At 41.8% G+C, this 15864-nt stretch overlaps 1 protein-coding gene across 2 annotated transcripts in view; it reads right to left on the bottom strand.

Annotated features, from left to right (window-relative positions):
• Nucleotides 1-15864, bottom strand: part of ADAMTS18 (ADAM metallopeptidase with thrombospondin type 1 motif 18) — a 282250-nt gene that overhangs the window by 127837 nt on the left and 138549 nt on the right. For both annotated transcript variants that reach the window (XM_069216991.1, XM_069216992.1), the window contains 2 exons: nucleotides 6111-6194; nucleotides 5244-5403 (listed from right to left, as the gene is read on the bottom strand). In XM_069216991.1, coding sequence (XP_069073092.1) covers nucleotides 5244-5403; nucleotides 6111-6194 — 244 coding nt within the window. The remainder of the gene's footprint in view (nucleotides 1-5243; nucleotides 5404-6110; nucleotides 6195-15864) is intronic.

Below are 15864 nucleotides of genomic sequence, written 5' to 3'. Positions count from 1 at the left end.
TCACGACTTGTGATTCGCTGTAGCGGTGTTCTGTTGGCGTGACGGTGTCGGCGGAGCTGCCCCCATGGGTCCCGTTCCCTCCCGGAGGATCACAGGAACAGGTAAGGTGATCGTCCGTTAGGGAAAGGGGGGTGGGGGGTGTTGTGAGTTGTGTGCGTGCATGGGGGTGTGCGTGTGTGTATGTTGAGAGTGCATGCATGAATGCGGGGGGTGTGTGTATGTTGAGAGTGCGTGCATGAATGCGGGGGGGGTGTGTATGTGCATGACTGCGTGCATGTATGCGTGCGTGTATGTGTGTGTACATGTTGGGGATCGGGGTGGGGGTCCTGCAACCTTTTGGGGGTGGCAGGGGTGGTGGGGGGGCTAGGGGAGGGAGTTGGGGTGGGGGAGACCCCTATCAGTGCCAGTGAAGGGATTCCCTGGCACTGATAGTGCTTACCGCCATGAAATCCATGGTGGTAAGCCGGGGTCAGGCGGGTCGGAATACCCAGGTCTCCAGCCCGGCGGTCGTTACCGCCGTGGCGGTCAGAACGGTGGAGCGGCGGCTGGCCATGGCGGTAACCGCCATGGTCAGAATGTCAGAAAAAAGACCGCCAGCCTGTTGGAGGTCTTACCGCCGCTTCACCGCCACGGTCGGAATGACCGCCTTTGTTGTTTACCACCTTGGCAATACATCTCAAGGTCTGTAATAACCAGTGGCATAAAGGTATCAAAAAGTCTACCATTGCTGTCACCATGAATCTACTCTCTATTATGTTTTTCACTACATTGATGGCCAGAATAGTAACGTTTATTTTAAGGGAAAATCCAAAATTACACTATACAGGGGTGGAGTTTCAGACTAGTGCTGTTTACTTAGGTTAAGAGATGGGTGATGTTTAGGGTGATGAGGAGTTTTTAGGGGTCAGAAATAATTGTTGTTTGGGCATAGAAAGAGGTTTTTATGGTTCAGAGATGGCTGGAGTGTAGGTGTGGTTCGGGGTTTTTAGGGTCAGAGATCGGTGGAGTGTAGGTGTGATGAGGGATTTTTATGATTGTTGGACGAGTGGTCTTTGGGTGTGTGAGGTGTTTTTAGGTTTCAGGAATTGGTGGAGTCTAAGGCTGTCAAGGGGTGTTAGACTTTATAGGTTGATAAAGTTTAGGGCTGGTGATGGCTTTTAAGATACAATTCTGTGTAGAAGTTAGGATGGTGAAGAATTTTCAGGCTCAGGGCTGGGTGGAATTTAGGGTGGTGAAGGGTTTTAAAGATTGAAGGATGGGAGGAGTTTAGATGTAGAATGCATTTTTTAAGGATAGGGGATGAATACTTTACGATAATGAGGACTTCTTATGAGTCAGTGATGGCTGGTGTTTAAAAGTGGTGAGGGTTTTTTAGAGTTCAGGAACGGGTGGGAATTGGATGTGCTGAGGTGTTTTAAGGGGTAGGGATGGGTGGGGTTTAGGCACAGAAAGAGGTTTTTAGAGTTCAGGAATGGGTGTAGTTGGGAGTTGTGAGTGATTTTATGGTTCAGGGATGGTGGATTTTTGGGGTGAAAGGACTTTTAGGCTTTAGGTGTGAATGGAGTGTAGGTGTGCATAGTGGCTTTAGATGGCAGGGATGGATGATGTTTAGAGGCTATGATTGGTCAGCAATGCAGGGTGTTTACAGGTGGTAATGGGTCCCAAAATTATAAACATCCAAAGTAATTATCTGATAGTGTAAAATACATAAATATGAAATAACGTCCTCTGAAGTAAAGCACTGAAATAAACATCACAGACAAAAGTGTTTTTGAAAGTAAGACCTGAAACCACTGCAGTTACACTTAAAAAATAAGCATTAAAAAGTCAATTCCGACCAAAAAGGCATTCTATTAATTGTTTTCTACACAAAGTTAATTGCCATTCTTTTTTAAAAATTTCCATTAAACAATTTAGATGGAATGGTTTCTCAGTAATGGTACTCCATGAAATGTGTTTTTTATGAAATCAAAATCAACCTAGCTTCCTTACTAGAAATATACTTCTGTTTTAAGAAACCTTCTTTTATGTTTTCCGTTGTGTCACAGAGATTGAGTACTACAATCAGATCTAAGGGAACTTAATAATAGAAGATAATGTGGTTTGATTCATCATTTGAAACTCACAGAACACATATCTCCTGATGTTTATTACTCTATACATGATAAATATTTTCTAGACCTCATTCATTTTATATTTAAACTATTTCCTATCTCACCAGCCTGTTGGCATCTTAGAGTCCAACCAGACACCCAAGATGAACCAACCACAATAGACTTTAATATACCCAATGAGATAAAAGTGTGCAATCTGAAAAGTGTTGCATACTAGATCCTTCATTTGTAATAAATGTGCTTTACCACTTTGTCTCCAAACAGACGTTCTGAAATTAAAGAAATCCCTATTATAAAACAAAAATAATACAGTGACATAAATAACATTTCTGAACATTTAAGATTTGCTACCATAGAATTCTTACTGATATCGGGTTACATCTTGTTTGTGGAAGATGGGTGGGAAGCACCCGGAAGAATGAGTCCGGAACCACGAGGTTGTGAAAAACTAAAGCGAAACAACGCTTTCGCTCTCCACGACTACCTGGTTTTGGTACCTTAACCACGCATGTCTGAACAACGTACATGCGTGGTTAAGGTACAGAAGAATGGAGTCGGAGTGGACGCAGTGAAGGAGGAGGTAAGTTGGGCTGGGACTGGGGCTGTTTTGGGTCGTGGGGCTCAGGGTGATTAGGGTTTGGGGGGGCAGGGTTTAGGTTTAAGGGTGGGGTTGGGGTGTTTAGGTTTTAGGGGCGGTGGTGGGGACTCAGGGTATTTTTAGTTTTTGGGGTGGGGTGGGGGCTGGGGGGTCATTAGGGTTTAGGGAGGAGGGGGGTCTGGGTTTAGGTTTAAGGGGGTGGGGTGGGGGGCTGGGGTGGAAGCATGCTGGGTCGTGCACGCTGATTGCTAATGCCTTTACCAGGAATGCGTTTACAACGGTAAAATCATCCTAAACGCATTCATGGTAAAGGCATTAGTGGTTAGAATGAGGTTGTTGTTCCGACCTCATTGTTGAGCCACGGGTGGTTTAGGCACCCGTGGTATCAAGATACAACCGGATGGGTAATTGCTTCTCCTGATTAAGTAGTTTAATAAATTGCCAGTCTATTGTTTGGCCTTTTTATAGTTAATGTTTTAAATATAATTTGCCCCATTAAGCTTTCCCGGATACATGGTATTGGTACAATGAATTTTAATTTACATATTTCATCTTGTACAATGAAAATTACAAGTAAATTGGTTTATATGCACTATGAGTAGCCCTGGAGTAAAGCAAGAGAAGGAAAGTCAGGTTTTCTTATTGCTGTGCTTGTGCTCTGTCTCAATAGCAAAACAACTAAAGAAGGAACACGAATATAGCCTTAGAACCCGCCGTAGCGGGCTCTACCGGCTATTAAAGGCCCGCTCGGCTCGGGCATTTAACAAGGGAGAGGGACTTTAATAGCCGGTAGAGCCCTCGGGCTCCGTGAGGCTTTGTTCACAGCTGTTGCTGTGAACAAAACGAACATTGGAATGTTGGCGCTGCGGGCTTATACCGGCCAGTAAAAGCCCGCAGCACTCCATTGTTTTCAATGGAGCCTCCAGCATTCCAATGTTCTAATAATACATTAAAGCATTACATGAGAATCCTAATATGAGAGTGGGGGGGGAAATTCTGGTAAAGGAGTGTGCCCTACTTCGATCTGGCATACAGTGTTAGATGTTATTGACCCAACTACAGCATACATGATTTTGGAAGTCAAAGCACTAGCCATGTATTTGATGCAATTTTTAATGATTTGAGATTTGCACATTAAATATTATTTTCCAAACAGCCATCTAAATAGATACTTAAAAGCCAGGGATTTCACTCAGTAGCAGCTGGAAACTGTTTTTATTGAGACAATAATACAAATTGTTGCATTGAGACATCTTTTAGTAAGATTCGCTGCACATTCATGGGCATGTTTTCAATTCTTTACTAGGAATGATCCTGAGAATTATATAGGAAGCAAACAATCTAGGCACAATGGACCAAAGTAAGCTTAGCAGCGGATTTAGAGTTTAGCATACAGGTAACTCTATAACAAGTAAGACAGATATCTATCCCTCCTTATTACAAGTGCCACAGGATATAAAACACGTAGTAAAAGAGTAGGATATCTGTCAAATTGATAAAACACTTGTAGTAAAACAGTAGGATATCTGTCAAATTTGTGATGGAGAAACCCATCTGCAAAACTCTATGTCAGGCCCATAGTCTGACACTCATACTACCAGATTGGGCTGGTGGGCATGTCTATTTCATAAGTAGATCAGAGCCATAACAACCTTCAAATGTAGTACAAATGAACTTGCCAATGCATAGATTTAGGAATGATATTAACATTTAGGAGACTTTAATAGGCAACAAACACAGACCGCTTCATGTATTAATACTTTGCACCATTAGAAAGCAGTAAGTAATTGTGTAAACTTGTGTGAAAATTGAAGACCACTTTAGTATATTGTAAGGTGAGAAGGATATCCTTTGTGTATTATGCATCATAAACATGTTTTAGAGCTACTAAAAGATAGGCCCTACAGTGATGATTGTAATGAGGAAAAAACTTCTCCAGTATTCATAAAACAGATAATATTGAAATTGATTTTCAATTTGATCAGTCCCCATTGGGACAAGTTCAGGGCAGATTTTATGTGGTCTTGTTTCCAAAGATTTTGACATAGTATGGCTATCTGGTTCAGCATTCGGTGCATCCTTTAAAATTATTTCCTTATTGGGAAGCCCTGTAAAGATCATGGTACAGTGGTCAAACCAGGGATCTTATTGCCTCCACTCGATGAAGGACTTAATACCAAATTTGAAGAGCTGACTTGCCTCCAGTGTAAGAAAATAAGAGTATCATGATTAATGTTGTACAATAAAAAAAATCTAATTTTGTAGCGTAGTGCGGGGATATTACAGTATTCTACACTATACATCATTCAGTGCTTTCCTGCATATCCACTCAGGATAGATTACACTTTTAGTTACTTAAATAATTGTAAGAAGGTGCTGCTTACTAGACATACTTTGCATGATATGTTCTTATCCAAATTACTTGTTTAGAGCCAATAATTGTTCTGGACTGAAGGTTTTCATTTTAAAAATGTATTCTTCATTAACACACACTCCTTTACTGGCACCAGACTTCCGAAAGGCCTTTTTACCTAGCGTGTCACAGGGTTCATTTTTCCAAGAACAGATATCCAAGCCAGTCACTAAGATGGCATGGTCATGCCGCCTGCCATTCTTTCCCATGAGAGCAGACTGCCACTGGCAAAAATTGTTTAGCGATTGGTCAGCATGGTGATTGATATTGAGTCCCACCTGTAAACGGAAAAAAATAAAATGTATCAAATTCTACAGACAGATTTTCTTTAATTTATGAAACAATCGCAATCTTTGAACATCAACCACTGTGAGGAACAGACGTTTGACTGGAGTTATGCAATTCTGCAGCAGTGGTGTGTTTTGCATTATTATGGATTCACCACACAAGCCACCTAACTTGTAGGTTCCATAAAGAAATGTTTCAAGATCAAATGGATCAACATTTGTTTACAAAAGCATCAATTTTTGCTGATACAGACAAATCCTCTGGAAAAATGTTATTAGGTCAGCATTCAATTGCTGATTATTCCCATTATCAACTTGTACGAATGAGGTCATACTCTGTCTCAAACTACATTAATGTACGTAAAAATGAAGAAAAAAACAGGGAAATAATGTTGGCCCACGAATAGCCTAATTATCCAGCATAATTTGCTTTCTCTTGTTGCATAATTTAGTCAAAGCTGTCAAATATTTTGGCCCTCTGTTGCCACATAAATAGAGCGGCTCTGGTCCATGTTTCATGCCTGTTACTTAGAATTTCATGATGTAGTGGACAGAAGATGTCAGTACAGGCATTAAGAAGAAGTAAAACATAAGCTATATCTTTATTATAAAGAGTGGTCCAAAATGCCACTTTAAAAGTCAATAACACTTTCAACATAAAATATATGTGTGTAATTAGTAATGTTTGCACTACTTACTGGTTCCTGTTCCAGAAGTAAAAGGCTCACAACAATAACACTAATGTCTGTTCCAATGGTGCCATCCTTAAATAAACTGGAAACCTAAATATGAATAAAGAGGCACAAAGATTTATCAGTTGTGATTAAAACATGAACAGACTGCTGGGGAAGAATCCTGGGATATAGGCATAGACATTGCGTTCAAACAGTGGGACATCCATATAAAGTTAGGGAATAGTACAAGGCAAATCCGACCTCAATACAGGGGAATGGGGCACTAACAGTGGCAGAAGGCAAAGACACTCGAAAGTTGAGATGGACTCTGACTTAAGAACACATAGACATAAACATGAGCCCGCTGACAAGGGAATATACTTTGAATCAACATCCCCATACAAATCAGAACCACCACTACCTTTTTTCAGTTTGGCAAAATTGAAGAAACTCTTAATTAAAGAACATCACCTCATGACACAATAAACAGTGCACCGTTCTCAGAACCCTGACTCTTCTCCTTAGATTCCCTCTCTATTTATACCTATCCCTTTAACAATGTTGAGCACTTCACTGCATTATGGTTAGATTCAAACACCACACATGTGCATACATTACACCTTCAAATAGAAATAGATATTGTATTTGTGATTCTTGTTAAGTGCATATAGACATGAGGTATCAAAGAGCTATGCGGGTAATAGAGCCAATGCAATCATAGATCTAGAGTGAAAATAGCCACATCTTAAGATGCTTTCAAAATGGGAGCAGAGAGGGAATTGCTCTGATTCAATTTGGAAGGGAATTCCATAGTGTAGCGGCTGCTGTTGAGAAGGCCCTATCTCCCCATTTTACTTTGCGGGTTTTTGAATCTTCCCTAATCTGAGTTTTGATGATCTTAATGAACGATTTGGTATGTGCCAGCTAATTGCAGTTTGTAAATATTTGGAGCCTTGGGAGTGAAGAGCTTTGTGCGTCAAGCACAGTGTCTTGAATGTGATACGTTTCCTATTTTGGAAGCCAGTGCAAACTACTAAGGCCCTCCTTAATGGGAGCAGGCCTGGGTATCCTGAGTACTATCCTGGCTGCCCAATTTTGAACAAGTTGTAGCTTATTCAGGGCAAGCTGATTGATGTTCAGGTAAAAGGGCATTACAATAGTCTAGCCTGGACACAATAAAGGCCAAGACTACCGTAACTCTAAGTTCATGTGGGATAAAAGGCAGGATTTTCTATAAGAATTTTGAGTAGCCAAATACTTGTGTTTGTAACTTTATTTACCTGGGTATCAAAGGTTAGTCCTGAATCACAAATAACTCTAAGATTCCTGACAGTGGCTGTTGGGGTTGGTAAGGTCCCACAGGTCTTGGGCCACCAGTTGAGGTTCCAAATGGTGGGATTCTCACAATAACTTTGGTTTTGTCACCATTCATTTCTAACCAATTCTGGTTTGTCCATTTATTGACTTCTCTCATACAAGTTTGAAATCTGTAAGCTGTGATGTCTACGCTGTCTTGCATGGTTACAATGAATTGGGTGTCATCAGCATATGAAGACACCTGGAAGTCAAAAGATCAAACCAAATTGGCCAGGAGGGCAACATAAAGATTAAAAAGGGTTGGACTCAAAGACGATCCTTGAGTGACCCTACAAGGAAGCTTGTAAGGGGGTGAGCAGAAATCCCCACACTTAACCGACAGAATTCTCTCCTGGAGAAAGGTCTCCAGCAAGATCAAAGCTGAGCCTCTCAGACCTGCCTTGAAGGGGCAGTGGATCAGAATTTGGGGTGATATGGTGTTGAATGCTGCTGACAGATATAATAGAATCAGAATGGTGCAACCTTTTTGGTCTACCAGTAGGGCAGACACAGTACTATGGTGTTTGCAGAATCCATGTTGGGAGATGTCCAGTTGATCATGTGGCAGCATTGACTGAGACAAGACTCTTATTTTCCACTCTGTGTGTGTGTGTGTGTGTGTGTGTGTGTGTGTATTAACTTAAAATATCAAAGGTTACAAGGACTTTATAATAAGACCCTGAATGTACTCACACAAACTCAGAGAAATCCAGCAGTCATAACTAGAGTTATTTCAAGTAACTATAACTTACGGCCTAAGATAACTATAACTTATTCCCATGCCAGGCACAAGTTTTTTCTTCAATAATCTGACTACTGATGTTTCATTGATCATATTTTTTAACGTAGGATGGTGGCTAAATGGCCCCATCCCCAGGCTGATCCCACCCAAATGTAGCACAAGTATAGCCCAATGACAGAAGTGTACAAAACACTTCTATGTTTTGTTTTTTTGCAGTTTGTATACAGTGCAGACTTAACCCAAATGTGTTGGAGTGCTTTACATGAGCATTAGTTACATTAAAGAAGGATGCATTCCTTTTGGGCTTTAGGCATGGGAAGATTAAGTGATTTGCCCAGAATCACAGGATGTCGATCTGACACCAAATCTCAAACCTGGTTCCCCAGATGCAGCTCTGGCCATAACGTCACATTCTCCCCCATAAGTGTAAAATCTAATCAAGTGATCAACTGGATAAAAAAACATCAAGATAGCAAATAATTTGAAAGTACTTTGTCGTTATTTGAGAACTCAGAAAATATGTCCTCATTTTATTTTTTAGTGCACTAGCCATCATTTTGATGGTAATAAGACCCTCTCATTTATTTTAATTTCTAAATGAAATGCTTTTCCAGTTCTCATTACATCAAGATGACGTCAGGTGTGATACACTTTTGTAATAAATAAAGATTGTTAGCAATCTAATTGTTCATTAGAATACTGTAGGGAGACAGAGGTCAGGGCAGGGGACTCAGATAATTTAGGACAGGGAGGATGGTGCAGAGGCAAAAGTTGAACATGCTGGGCAGCCGGGAGGGGCAATGGCAGCACAATGGACCATGGAGGTCAGTGGAAAAGAATGCAGGGGCAACAAACCAACCATGCAGGACAGGCAAGAGAGGCTGTGGCAATTTAACAGACCATTGAAGGCAGAAGGAAAAGGCACCGGTAGTACAACCATACATGCCAACAGACCCGATTCAGGCAGGAGATTCCCGATGTTTTAAAGCCCAAAATGGCTTCATTTTATCTGTATCCTGCTTAAAAGCATCTCTTTTTTGACAAATCACCACAAAATATTTAAAATAATGTGCTACTCTGTGACAAATTTGAGCATGGAAATTTTTAGGCTGATCAGTCAAGCCGGGTCTGAGAAAACAAAGGTATCCCACCCAAAACGCTCGATCTCTATGCATTTTCCATAGACTTCTTTAGACAAGGCTACAGAAAAAACTGCTAAATGAAATTACACCACGTTTGGCAGGAAGCAAGATGTTGGTACGCAGACTGTGCTCTTTGTGATTCAGAGTAAATTCGTTCAGTAGTTTTTGAGAAATAAAAGTTAAAAAAAGTATAGATATCTGGATGTTAGGGTCCACAAGAGCCTCGAGAGACTCTTGAGGGAGAGCCATTTGAAAAATGTAGTATTCTGTTTGGCCCAGGGAGCTTTTTTCCTCTTGGGTCAAGTCGCTCCCGTAGCAGTCAGACTCCTGCAAGAACAAGCGCTCTGATTAGCTGCCAGCAACATCAGCAAAATATTGTTGGCAGCCACTACATGACTCGGGGACTAACCTGTTATGAAATTGTGAAAATAATAGATATAAGGGGACAGGGGAGGGATACCCTGCTTCCATTGGCCGCATAGGAGGCGACCCAGATGTACCCCACTTGGGGCCAAAAACAAAATAAGCAAAAATGGCCATAATCTCAGGACCTAATAAGGCTAGGGGAGGGGAGCCATGAGGCTCCCTCCCCTTTAATTAAAAAAGGCCTTAGAGGATGGGGTCCCCAGGGCCTAATAAGACTCAGAGAGGGTGGCCACAGGGCCCCTCTACCCTTTAAAAAAAAGGACCTGGGGGATGGAGTCCCCAGGGCCTAGTAAGACTCAGGGAGAGGACACATGGGCCCCATCCCTTTAAAAACATTAGGTCCTGTGGTCAAGCCCTACCTTACACAACAAAGGCTGTGCGTACCAGGAGGTTGGCTTTCTACATAGTAATAATATAATACTTCACTGTCTGCAACAGCATGCTACAGAGTAAACTTTCTCCTTAGAGTAAACGGTGTTAACAGAACCCACTTTCTACTTATAGTTACTTCTTTTCCCAATAGAGACTCAGTGACTGTCAGGTGTTTGATAAAGGTAAAGGCTGTCCTTAGTAGGGCATTAGTTATGTAACAGGGCTTCAGAATCAGGAGGAAGCTGGTTTAACCTGAACAGCTGTATACAGACTGAACATGCTCTGCAGGATAGGTTACCGTTTCATCTGTTATTCACAGTCAACATGAAGTCAGCTACCCAAGAAGCATATGGTATATAGTCAATGTTGCACTTAATACAGGCTTGCTTTAGCTATGGTGTTTGTATGTTTGAGAGCAATAATGATGCTTTGTATTACTCTCAGCTATTTTACACTTACTTCCATTGCTCTAATGCTAGGGTGATGTCATCATCGATTATCATTTGAGATGTCAGTAATGATATCAGAAATTATTTAACAGAACATGTCTTGAGTGATATAATATGTGCGGTCATAAGCAGAGCGTGGAGAGGGTGCAAGTTATAGTTAACTCTATCAACCATAACTGGGTAATTTCTGTGACTTTCTAGTTCAAAATGTTAATGTCACTCACATATTCACGTAACTATAAGGTTACCTTAACCTTTATTTTTTCAATATATATATATATATTATATATATATATATATATATATATATATTTATATATATATATACACTTAAAAAAACAAAGGTTACAGGTTTACAGGTTTAAAAGTACAAAATTATCAAAATTCATCAGTTATAGTTAGGTAGTTAGAGTTATTTCAAGTAACTATAGCTCATGCCCGCGGCATGCAAAGATTTTTTCCTCAAAAATATTAATGCAAATATTACAGTGATTAACATGGGAGGTAAGATGGTGATTGTGTAGCACACCTGATTCGAGGCTCTCGCCCCAGCTCTCTGCTTCATTAAGCAAACCAGCGAGAATGGGATAATGAGTTCAAGTTGAAAAACAGCAGGATTAGAGATGCCCATACTTTTATGTTGGAAACTCCACGCCCCAGCGGAACATTCACTGGTCATTACAGGTGGCCCGCAAAGCTGAAAATTGGGCCAATGCAGCAGCTGTGGTGGTTGTCCCCGGTTCACAAACCACTCAAATCGCACTGCAGACGGCTTGCACCTTTGGTGACGTAGGGCTCCATCGGCTTTGCAGACAAAGTATGCCATCTAAACGAATAAAGATGCCGCCTGAGAGAGGTGGTGAGGGACAGAATTCAGACTCTCAAGATGGATTGGGGCAAATCTGGGGACTAGGAAGCCCAAAGTGAGACTCTGGAGAAAGGAGGATTCTCCGATACCAGCGCAGGTGAGCAGGAAGGTGACTAATTAGTGAGACTTACAGTTTGGGCAGCCAGCCAAGCAATCCCAGCAGTCCCAGTAATCTTCTGATTCACCACAGTCACTCAGGAAAACGGGACAGACTCCGGGAAAGCCAGTTGCGGTGGGAGAGGTGAAGATGGCAGTCATGGGAAAGCGGGGAAGGTCTATGATGAAGACCCTCCCCCGCAATGGTGGTGGACAGGACAGCCGAAAGCCTGCAGCTGATGCATCCCAACGCTGGTAAAGAGCCTTAGGGAGTACTGAAGGGGATGTATGTCGGAACGACGCCTGCCGGAACAACGAGTGCCTGAACAACGAGGTCGGAACAACGACCTCGTTGTTACCACTAATGCCTTTGCCATGAATGCCTTAACAACGATTTTTTGTTGTAAAGGCATTCCTGGTAAAGGCTTTAGTGATAGGCATCCATTGTTCCTGCATGCATCCACCCCGCCCCCAAACCAGAAAATACCCCTATCCCCCCACCCCGACCCTACAAGTTAGTTGGGAATACAACACATGGTGTGCGGACTCAAGGTGCTCAGACAAGCGACTGGGAGAGGCAGTCTACAGGTGCGCTCACACAAGGTTCCCTTTGACGAATTGGTGACTGCGAGAGGCCTTGTCCCTTCCCCAGACTAGTGGCTTAGTTCTCTAGTATAGGGTGTTTATATGACGACTTACCACTCATGTAGGATCTGAGTGTGTTCCCCTGTTTTTTCAACCTTCTAAATAGAATAGGAGCTCGTTTTCCATGCAACTAAGGATCCGTAGCTCTAAAGAATGCCCCAGACCTGTACAGTCTCAAAGTGAGGGTAGAAACATGTTGGCTGTTGTACTGACGGGCTGAGCCATTATACTCATACTGACCATTGACCCATGGTTTTAATCATACCAACGGACAACCTTATTAAAAGTGAAGCTACTGGTAGTTCATTAGTTATTTTTACTGATCTGGATCCCGGTATTATCCATTAAGCTTTATCTAAGAACACCCTCTGGTATGTCCAAACCAAGAGGTTGAATCTGTCTCGGTGGCACTGCCCTATCAGGGTGGGGAGAGGTAGTCTATGATGGAGCATGACACAATTAAATGTGTGAGACCACTTCTTCTGTAAAAGAGGAATCCTCCACAGTTCCATCAATATAATAGATTTTACATGAAATTACTAAGGGTGTTAGGGTCACAACCTGAATGAGAGTGCCCATAACAATCAACTCTCCACACCTTTTGTGAGTACTGTTTAGTTTTAGGAGGACGTATGGAGAGGCATATATCTCTCATCTTTCTCTTTGTGTTTTTCGTTTTGGACTTGAGGGGTTGCGATTTTGGCACGGGGCAATGCAAATACCTTTAGGCACATTAAGGTCACCAAACTTGGGAGATTGGTGATCACAGAATGCCAGCATGGGAGCAGCCTTTTCACCTTAGCAACGGTCTATGGGTGAGGAATTGACAAGCCTATAGAGTTTGAATGGCTTAATAGCAAGCTGGCTCCCTAGCCTACCCTGATTGTATTCTGCGAGGATTTTAATTTTAACAGAAATGGGGGATGGCTAGAGAAAGGGCCATGGTTTTATACAGGTCAAAAACCTAACGTTTTCAAGTCTCTGATCCATTTAGGGCATAACCATGGGTTGATAGATGCCTAGAGTAAGCTTAAAGCATCAGACCTGGGTACACTTATTAGTCTGAATCACATAGATCATATGCCCATCTGGACAACATGCTTGTCTCACATACTGTGTTACATGGGGCTAATATTGAAAAAAATTCCTAGGTTCATGTCCAACCATAGCCCACTGGTTCTAGAACTAGATAGAATGAAGCTTTGGTCTGTAGATTCACAGTGGACTTTTGACTGGTCATTTCTTCTCAATGAGAATTATTTACAACATATAAAGAACTGGATTGCAGAGTTTTTGGACAATAACTGGGGTGGAGCCTCAGTGGGGGTGGTCTGCCTTTAAGGCAGGTATGCGTGGGGAAACTCTTTCGATTAAATTATCAAACAAAAAGAGAAGCTGCAGCTTGTGGAGCTATATACGGCCTTCAAGGAAGCAGAGTCTCAGTTAGTAGGACAGCAACTGTGAAATATATGGGATGGAAAAGGGAGAGTTATGATTTTAGCGAACGGGTGGGCCATCAATTGGCTGTCTGCACCAGGCAAAAAACTACTCAGACTGAAATAAGTGAGGTTCGGGATTCCAGTGGCAGTTTGGTTTCAGACGCCAATGGAATGTGCAAGGTATTTTGAAGAAAGAGAAAAAGATACTTTAGATCAGGATAAATACCTTGCTTCAGTTCTCTTAAGGATACTTAGTGTAGAAGTAATCGATCTGCTCAAAGCTCCCTTCTCGTTGGAGGAATTACAAACTGCTATTGGTCACTTGCTGTCAGGAAAAGCATTAGGGGGGATAAGATTCCACTGTAGTTCTAGGAAACCATTTTTCTTTTTTTTTAAATTGATCTGCTTTCTATATTCTCTCAGATTCAGAAGGTGCATTCTGCCCTTAGAGTCTTTGTTGTCAACTAACATTATTGTTTTCCCAAGGAAAGGTAAACCCCTAGAAGTCCCAGGATCATACCGGTCATGATCATAACGCTCATTAATAGTGATAAAAAAATTGACTCTAAAATCCAAGCTTCACGGCTGAGCTTAATCATCAGCAAATTAGTCTCCCCATAGCAACAAGGGTTCACCCTGGAAGAGGTAGTACAGATCATACCTGCTGTGTCATAGCCCTTTTTGATGCATCAATGGTTTCTGGGAACCCCATGGCCTTAATTCTGTTAGATGCAAAAAAGGCATTTTATAGGGTTTTCCTGGGACTTTCTATGGCGTGTCATGGGTCAGTATAGTATTGGGCTGGGTTATAGAAAGGCAGTGAGATCATTGTATCATAGCCCTACCGCTAGAATACATCTGCAGAAGCAATTAGGTGAAGTTTAAATTCAAAGAGTCACAAGTCGGGGTGACCCTGCTCCCCTCTATTATTGGTGTTGTATATTTGACCCTTTTTTCCAAAAACTGGAGCTAGCACCTGCGATTGTTTCTATGTATTCCCAAGGTTGGGACAGCAAAGTGCTCGCCTGTGCATTGATATGGTAATAGTGATATCTCACCCTGCAGAGGTCTTAGTACAAATGGAGCAAATAGCGCACGCCTTTGAGTGGTTTTCAGGCTACTCACTTAATGGAAGTAAAACCCAGGTAGTCATCAACCGCCATACAGGGTTTAGTGATAGTACAGTAGTGGAGAGGGCTGTGTATTTAGGGGTCACTATGACAGCAAAACTGGACCAGCTGGTTAAACTCAATTTGGCTCCAGTCATTGCGAAAGTAGATGAAGATTTGCACAGACTGGATAATTTCATTTTTCTACAGTGGGCCATTGCAACATTATCAAGATGCTTTTCTTGCCGAAAATACTATATTTCTTTTGGGCTATCCCTCTCAAAGTTAACATCTGTTGGTTTAAAGTCATGAATAATATGATCATATGGATTATCTGGGCCTACTCTAAGACCAGAAGGGCACTTAAGTACTTAACACTACCCAGAGACAGAGTTGGCTGGGCTGTACCAGATCTAAAACTTTATTACTGGGCAGACGCTTTTCAATGTATGTGTCCACTTTTTAGGGATCATGGGGAGGACAGAGGGGTTGCCAGAATTCCATTTATTTTTTAGGTATTGCTGAGGAAAGAAGCTAAAGGATGTTTTCGGCGACAAATTGAACCCAGCTACTTTAAAAAAAAGTTATGGTTCGGACAGTACTTTGTGCCTATAGGGTCTGTACTCCACTTCGTAAAAAATTGGGGCTGGGCATCACCTTCATTACATCTTTTTACTTAGAAATCCATCTTTTGGGGTTTGAGATATCCCAGATTTGTTTCCAAGTATTTAGAAATTAAGGATTTTCTAAATTGCAAAGGGGACGTACCTGGGGTTTCCAGAAGATAGAGTTGCTAGGTCATCTGGTCAGGAGGGATCCTTGTTCCATTAATCAACTCTAAAATGATTTGAATGCCCTCACTGCGGATGATCTTCAAAGGCAATAAAAAAAATGGCAGAATAAGCTAGGGGCAATGGAGCGATCTTTTCTTGAATCATTAGAGCTGCCATGCACTGTATAACTTTCTGCTAATCTGCAAGCACATCACTACAAGATTATTTTGTACTTGTATTATGCCCCCCAAATAAATTGCCAGTTGGGGAGAGACTGTAGGCATTACATGCCCCTGCTGCTAATACCCTGAGTCCGATGCCATTCATACATAGGTAGCTGTCGAAGCCTCAAACCACTGTG

The sequence above is a fragment of the Pleurodeles waltl genome, chromosome 12, assembly GCF_031143425.1.
Source record: "Pleurodeles waltl isolate 20211129_DDA chromosome 12, aPleWal1.hap1.20221129, whole genome shotgun sequence".
NCBI classification, from domain to species: Eukaryota; Metazoa; Chordata; class Amphibia; order Caudata; family Salamandridae; genus Pleurodeles; species Pleurodeles waltl.
The sequence above is the reverse complement of the archived record's forward strand: the minus strand, read 5'-3'. Positions and strand labels throughout refer to the sequence as shown.